We start from the raw sequence: 7,504 nt of genomic DNA, 5'->3' as shown, positions 1-7,504 counted from the left end.
TATTATTATTATTATTATTATTATTATTATTACTACAAATCGCTCTCCTCCACAGGGAATGTTGGTGATTCCCCTCTTGGCCTCGGTGTTGCACGACCCGAGTCACTGGGAATCTCCGCACACCTTCGACCCCAACCACTTCCTGGACGAAAGGGGACAGTTCAAGAAGAACGAGGCTTTCATCCCCTTTTCCACAGGTCGGGGCGGGCGGGGCGGGGCTGGGGGGGGTGGGGTGGTGGTGGGGGTTGGGGGGAAACCTCGCTGCGCGCGAAACCGTCTGCCGCGTGCGCCGACCGCAACCGCAACGAGGAAAAAAAAACCACGGGTCCGCGCGTCCCGCGAAGCGCTTTGGGCAGTCCCGCTGCCCTGGACGGTTAACCCAAGCGATACCCGGGGTGGGGTGGGGGTGGTGGGGGGGGTGGGGGTGGGGGGCTCCGAGATAACGGGGAGAGGTCGGAGCGGGCTCGAAGCTCCTTCAAAAATAACGCGTGCGCCGCCGCCGCCGCCGCGTCCGAGGCGCGCGCCGTTGCCGTCTTAACCGGAGCGTGGTCTCGTGCAGGCAGCCGGATGTGCATCGGCGAGAAGGTGGCTCAGACGCAGCTCTTCCTCTTCCTCACCGCGCTGCTGCGGAACTTCACCCTCGGATCGCGAGCGGAGCCGGAGGCCGTCGACATCGCGCCCCTGTCCAGCGGCTTCTCGACCCTCCACCGGCCGTACCTCCTGCGCTGCAGCCCCCGCCAGCAAACGGGGCGCGGGAGCAGCGCGTAACGACGACCACGACGACGACCACGACCACGACGAAGACGATGATAATAATAATAATAATAATAATAATAATCTTTGCATTTGGTACCGCCTTTTGCGTGGGGTCCCGTCGCTGAGCGGTCCGGAGCGTTCGCACGCGGGTCAGTCCGTCCGCGGAGCGCTTCGGGGGCGTCCGAACGACCCGATGAGGCGCTAAGAATCAAACGCAAATACTATTATTATTATCGCACTGATCTATTCAGAACTTGTTCGTGTCCCTAATCCCGTCGACGGCTGCTCACCTTCCGCCTCCGACCCCCCACAACCTCCACCCCCACCCACCACCCCACCCCCCCCCCACCCCGTCCGCCCCGGGACGAGCTCTGGAACGCGCCGGATCCGGGCACGACCTCGGGAGTCCGGCGTGAACGCGAACCTGAGCCGACTTGAGCCTCTCGAGGACGGTCGAGACAGATTTCTGTAAGGGAACATAGAGGGTGGGGGGGTGGGTGTGTGTGTGGGGGTGGGGGGGCAAAAAAAAACCCCCCACCCGGTCGCCTACTCACCGTATCGCCGACCGATTGAAGCGACTTGAGTTTTGCAGCGACGACTCGCGAACAGCGCGTCAACGCGGCTCAGCGGTGGCTCTCTCCTCGAGTCAGAAGTTTGTGGGTTTGAGTCTCTCTCCCTCTCCCCCTCTCCCCCTCTCCCTCTCGGTGTCCCGGCCGATAACTCCCCCGAATCGAATCGGTCTCCCTCCCTCCCTCCCTCCCTCCCGCGGCGCCGGGAAGCTGCCGCGCGCCGTCGGGGGCCGCGAAGCGCGCGGTCGATTCACTCTGCGGCGCTTGGGAGGCGTCTCGAGGACAGGACAAGGAGTCCTGAGGCTCAGGGGTTAGAGCACTCGCTTTGCGAGTGAGAGACCTGAGTTCAATCCCCGGCAGAGGGCGAAACCTCGGGACAAGTTTCCTTACTCCACACAGAGCCTAATAATAAACCCTCCAAAACCAAAAACATAATAAATTGGTCATTTTCAATCCACGACTGTCTGTGGGACATTGCTGTGCGCAATTGGCCGCCGCGTTCGCCCACAAATTACGAAGCAGCGATACGAGACTACAGAGAGAGGAGCTCAGACTGTCCGTCGAGAGATATGTTTATCCTTCATCGCTCACTCCGTCCACGTTACAGAAGACGTCACACCGAACGCGGTGACGGATGGTGATCTGCCGCGAAAACGACGGCGCTCGCGCGCACAATCACACGCACGCACGCACACACACGCGCACACACGCTCGCTCGCCCACACGCGCGCACACACACGCTCGCCCACACACACGCACGCACACGCGCACACACGCTCGCTCGCCCACACGCGCGCACACACACGCTCGCCCACACACACACGCACACACACACACGCGCACACACACTCGCACACACATGGACGCACATACACGCTCGCCCACACGCGCGCATACACACACACACACACACGCTCGCTTGCCCACACGCGCGCATGCACACGCGCACACACACGCGCGCACACACGCACACACACACTCGCTCGCCCGCGCGCACACACACGCACCGATCCCACTGGATGTCTAAACGCAACGCAACGCACTTAAATACAATTGCATTTCTAAACAAGTACTCCTCGACACAACGGTCATCATTCTCCCACACCTTTCGGTTGTTGGGTCAGTGCGCACCGTAGGGGGAAAAAAAATACGCGGAGCGGCGGCGGCGGCGGGTGTGTGGGTGCGGGGGGACAGCGGGACTTTGCGGACGCCTTGTACGGGACCTATTTCGAAGCGCAGAGGTAACGTTCGGTTGTGTTTCGTGGATGGGTCAGTGCAGACGTGGTCGGCGGAGACCAAACCGCCTCCCGCACGCACACCAACCGTTGGGTTTGTGTAGCGTCGTTTCCTGCTCCCCCCCACCGCCCCCCCCCCCCCCCCCACCCACCCCAGCCCCAGCCCGGCCGATCGTCAGGCGCCGTCCCCCCTCCCGAGCTTTTTAAAAAAAAAGCGGGCGCTGAGCAAACTAAACTGTAACCCGCGGGCGCGAAGGAAACGCAACGGGGACATCTGTCGGCGCGAAACAGGGAAGCAGACAGTGTATATATATATGTATATATGTACACATATATAATCCCTGACTGTCCGTCCAGTTGCCTTGGGACGTCCTCCCGACGTGAAAAGGGTCAGTGAGAATCTGGAACTCTCTCCCCCCCCCACCACCAAAAAAAAAGGGCTGCGGGTTATGGCTGTGGATCCATTCACATTGTCCAGTCCGAGGTGGAGAGATGTTTGTCGGAGGGGATCGAGGGATACGGGGCAGAGGCGGGTGGGTGGGGGGTTGAGGCACAGATTGGCCGTGATCTAATAGAATGGCGGAACTGGCTCTCGGGGCTGAATGGCCTCCTCCTGTCCCCACGAAGGGGAAGAGTGGGCGGTGGGTCCGAACGAACACTCGCTCGGAGAGCTGGTAGAGACTTTCTGGAGGGACCGGGTAAGCTCGGTTTTATCTTGTGGTGAAACGGTAGGACCAGAGGACACGGTCTGCGATCGAACCGGTGGGGATTGGGGGGTGGGGGGGTACATTTACAACAAATCGGGACACACACACACACTACTTCGGAGAGCGAGCGGTAAACGTGCGGAACGGAACAGGCTGCGGAACGGGGGAGACTGGGAACGAGACGGACTCCGGCAGCAGAAAGCGTTCCGATTCTTTCAAGAGCCAAATGGGGTACTGACGTTCGCACAACCCGCGCACACGCGCAGAGCAACACGCAGAGCAACACGCAGAGCAACACGCAGCGGCATCGATATTGCGCGTCGGTCACGACGCTTGGGACGAGCCACTCGAGGGCTGGAGGGCAATCCCCCTGGAAAGCTGCTGCCGCTCCGGGAAGGTGTTTGAAACCGCAAGCGCTTGCGACCCGAGACGCTCTGCCCGCTATCCCGGGTTAGTCCGGACCGCAGCGCAATGATTCATCGAGACTCAGCCAAGCAAACACGTACGCTCTGAATGGGAGGGAGACGGACATAGAGAGGGTGGGGGGTGGGGTGGGGGGTGGGCGCTAGGCTAGACCTTGATCTAAGCGCTCACCCCACCAGCCAACGCCGAAGGTGGGTATAAATGTACTCACCAGCAGTGGCCGTGGAGAGGGTGGAGCGATTGCGCCTCTCCCCCCGCCCCGCGCCCACTGCTGTGATCAGTGCAGAGTAACGACCGAGGAGTCACCCCCTCGATTTGGCCGGTCTGAGTCGTGGGGCGCGCGCGAGGGAGGCGCGCACGGACGGGGGGGGGGGGGGGACGGGACGACGACGACGGCACCGAGGCCGTGTGATAACAAGTAAGACGCTTCTATCGAGGGCCGACGTTAAGAATTTCTTTTTATTGAGCGCGCGGGTGTGCGGGCGTGTGTGTGGCGTGGTGTCCGGACATGTAGCGTGTGCGTTGAACCAGGTTCAATCGAAATCCTCGGCTGTCCGGCGCCTCGGGATGTCCTCCCGACATGAAAGGCGCTGTGCAAATGAGGGCTGAGGTACGTAGGTAGTTCGGGGCGCAGGTGCAAGAGACCACCAGGAAGGTGGAAGGCGAACCAGATGGACCTCAGGCTTTGTTCGACTGGCCTTCCAACAACAACAACAACAATTCATTTATAGAGCGCCTTTCACGTCGGGAGGACGTCCCGAGGCGCTGCACAGTTGGGTCAGGACCCGAGCATTGGGGGGAAATGGTCAGGGTGAGGGGAGGGAGGGAGGGAGCGAGGAGGGGGTAGAGAGTCGAGAGCGGAGCTGAAGGTACGGTCAAGGAGAAAGGCCTTGAGACCGGCCTTGAAGGAGGAAAGGGAGGAAGCGGCGAAGGCACTGGGGATGGACGTCCAGAGCCTCGGGGCTGAGAGGCTGAAGGCCACCGATGGTCGGGCGGTTGGGGCGGGGGACGTGGAGCAGACCGGAGCCGGAGGGAACGGAGGGTACATTGTGTTCTTAAGCGATGTAGAGGTAACACTTGTGTTGTGTCGTGTTGTTGTCCTCGCGCAGGCTACAGCCGTGGAGGGAACACCCCTCCCAGTCGCTGGGGCACTAGCAGCAGCAGCAGCGGCGGCAGCGGCGGCGGCGGCGGCGGCGGCGGCAGCGGCGGCGGCGGCAGCATGGTCCCAGCCCCCGCACCCACCGCCGTGGCCAGCCGCGGGAACTACAACCGGACACAGAGTTACGGCGCTCCACGTACGCCCAGCTACAGCAAAAGCAGCTACAGTCCGGGACAGGTAAGGTGACGCCCGCCCACCGCCCCACCCCACCGCCACCCCCACTCTCTACTCCCATCGCAGTTGCCCGTTGCGAGCCGGGCGATCGTTTTTTTGGGGGGAGGAAGGACAGACGGGAACGCCCATTTTTGTGCGCGCGCGGGCGGGCGGGGAGGGTTCACGGTAATAGTAGTCATTATTACTGTTATTCCGTAGATTTGTATAGCGCCTTTCGCGCCAGGAGGACGTCCCCAAGCCGCTGGACAGTCAGGGATCCTGGACCCGAGTTGGTGGTTGGCATCGGTGGGGGTGTGGAGGGGTAGGAGGGTGATCGAAGGCATGGTGGAAGAAGGGGGGCAAGGGAGGGGGCGACGCGGAGGGACTGGGATGGGGGAATGTATGCCATCCTGTCAATTTCCCCCCCCCACCCCCGTGTCTCGTTCCTCAGCAGAGCTACAGTCAGGGTTATGTCCAAGGCTACAGTCAAGGCTACAATCAGAACTACAACTACGGGAACTACAGCAACTACGACAGCTACACCCAGGGTTACAGCCAACATCCGCCCCAGGCGACGACACAAACCTACAGCCAGCAGTACCCCAGCCAGTACCAGCAGGTGAGTAAAATGGCCGTTTAAAAGGGTCCCGTTCCCCCCACCCCCACCACCACCCCCAACTTGCCCAAGTGTCCGCACTCTCGAAATGTACAAGGCAACGAGCAGGTGACTGAATCCCCTCTGGTCCCGGCAAGGGAAGGCGTTAGCGCCAGATCCTCACACTCCCCTGTCCTCAGCGCCGGTATTGATTGGTAAGAGCTGCCTGAAAGGCCACAGAGCCCTGTGAGTAATAACTAATGTAATAATAGCAATGATCCTCGCATTGGAAACAGCGCCTTAGCGCGTCATTGACCTGTCCCGAAGCGCTTCACAGGATCCGCTGCGACTGACTGCCAGAGGCGACGTGGGAGCGCGGCCAGCGGGTACTTTTGCTTTACTTGGGGAGGGGGGGAGGTGTGGGGGGTGGGGGAGAGCAGTCGACCTGCAAACGTCCTCCCGACACGAAAGGCTTCTGCGTAAACATAATTGGTTGCGGTTGACGAAGGCGCGAGAGGAGAGGGTGTGGCGGGGAAGAAAATGAGACTCACTCCAACTCTTGTCCCTCAGTACGCTCAACAGTGGAACCAGTACTACCAGAACGAGAGTCAGTGGAACCAATATTACGGGAACTACACGTACGGGAACTACTCCGGAGGTTCGCAGGGCTCCGGCTCGCAGTAAACTCCCGCCGCCCCCCCCCCCACCACCACCCCGCCGCCGCCGGCCGTCGTCCTCTCTTTTTTTTTTTTAAAAAGAAAAAGAAAAAAAAAACACACGGTAATTCTATCGCTCCGTGACACACACGAAGGTCGAAGCCACGCGGAGGGAACGATAGATAGTTAGATAGATAAATAAATAGGCCGCTGGAGTTTTTTTTTGTTATGTCAAGTCAAATCGAGTTAACTAGCAAACTGCAGAAAGTGTGTACAGGTTCTGGGGCTACGGCCGCCACGTGATTAAGCCTTTTTAGATTTTTATGTCACTTTTTACTGTCGGTAAAGCTGTTGATATTTTGTCAGGATAACCCTACGGGGTGGGTGAGGGGGTGGGTGGGGGTGGAGGGTGGGGATACTTTTCTTTCCTAGAGAGAAAGGAGGGAGCGACAGACAGACAGAGACAGACAGAGAGACGGAGGAAAAGGATAATAATGTCATTAATTTTTAACACGTGTCGGGACTTTTTTAAAATAATGTATGTAAACGATTTGTGCGACACCCCTCCTGGCGCACGCGCTCGCGCACTCCCCTCCGTTCTGCTTTGCGCTCTGTTTTACGCCTGTGGTCGAATAGCTTTTCGTACCGTTGGTCTGGTCTGGTCTCTCTCTCTCTCTCTCTGTTCCTTTTCAACCGGGTCCTGCAGGAATTTTGTGTTCCGAGTGGAAGGAGGAGGAGGAGAAAAAAAAAATATATAAACCCATTTTAATTAAAACCGGAGGAATATTTTTTTTGGATCGCAGTCTTCGATCGGTATCGTGTCTGCTTTAGGGGCGGAGAATCAGGATATCTTCTCTCCCACCCACCCCCCCACCCCCCTCCGCCCACCAAAAAATGTTGGCAATTATGCTGTGTGTGTGTCTATATTTTAATACATGTGTATATATAAAAATGTATGATTCAAAGAGAGAGGGAGTGGGGGACGTGGGAACACTCCGCTCTCTGTACAAAGCAAGTGCTGTATCTCTTAAGACTTGGCTTTCTCCCTCTCCCGGACCCCCACTCCCCCCCCCCCCCCCCCCCCCGCGACCCCCGCGTTGCTGTTTTAGCCGATTAATCCACGCGCGAAAAAAAAAATGTCTTCCGTTTCTGGAATCGGAAGCCTCTAAACACTGCACACGCACACGCCACGTCTCTCTCTGTCACACGCACACACACACCACATACGACACCCAACAACAGCACATTCCG

General features: G+C 59.0%; 2 protein-coding genes across 3 annotated transcripts; both read left to right on the top strand.

The window, feature by feature from the left end:
- Positions 1–55: 55 nt before the first annotated feature.
- LOC103173908 (cytochrome P450 2B15) lies at positions 56–825 on the top strand (the record flags this gene model as incomplete). The annotated part of the gene is made up of 2 exons (XM_042346297.1): positions 56–197; positions 560–825. Coding segments are annotated over 2 exons (351 nt in total), but the record flags the coding sequence as incomplete, so codon positions are not given.
- A 4,070-nt stretch (positions 826–4,895) lies between these two features.
- On the top strand, positions 4,896–6,296 carry LOC121852216 (heterogeneous nuclear ribonucleoprotein U-like protein 1). 2 transcript variants are annotated; one of them, XM_042346295.1, is made up of 3 exons: positions 4,896–5,026; positions 5,457–5,621; positions 6,168–6,296. In XM_042346295.1, exons 1-3 carry the CDS (start codon positions 4,910–4,912, stop codon positions 6,279–6,281), a joined length of 396 nt encoding a protein of 131 aa, XP_042202229.1. In that variant the 5' UTR covers positions 4,896–4,909; the 3' UTR covers positions 6,282–6,296. The 2 variants fall into 2 exon arrangements, with proteins under 2 accessions (XP_042202229.1, XP_042202228.1); XM_042346294.1 differs by having other exon boundaries at positions 5,454–5,621.
- Positions 6,297–7,504: the final 1,208 nt, after the last annotated feature.

The sequence above is a fragment of the Callorhinchus milii genome, unplaced genomic scaffold, assembly GCF_018977255.1.
Source record: "Callorhinchus milii isolate IMCB2004 unplaced genomic scaffold, IMCB_Cmil_1.0 Scaffold577, whole genome shotgun sequence".
In the NCBI taxonomy this organism is placed as follows: Eukaryota; Metazoa; Chordata; class Chondrichthyes; order Chimaeriformes; family Callorhinchidae; genus Callorhinchus; species Callorhinchus milii.
Note: the sequence above shows the minus strand (reverse complement) of the source record. Positions and strands in the feature narration are given on the sequence as shown.

Bases quoted from the DNA above. Each gene is read 5' to 3' on its own strand.
- LOC121852216 (XM_042346294.1), top strand. From the start codon at position 4,910: ATGGTCCCAGCCCCCGCACCCACCGCCGTGGCCAGCCGCGGGAACTAC. The intron at 5,027-5,453 runs GTAAGGTGACGC...CTCGTTCCTCAG, and splicing joins GCAGCTACAGTCCGGGACAG to CAGAGCTACAGTCAGGGTTA. The intron at 5,622-6,167 runs GTGAGTAAAATG...CTTGTCCCTCAG, and splicing joins ACCCCAGCCAGTACCAGCAG to TACGCTCAACAGTGGAACCA.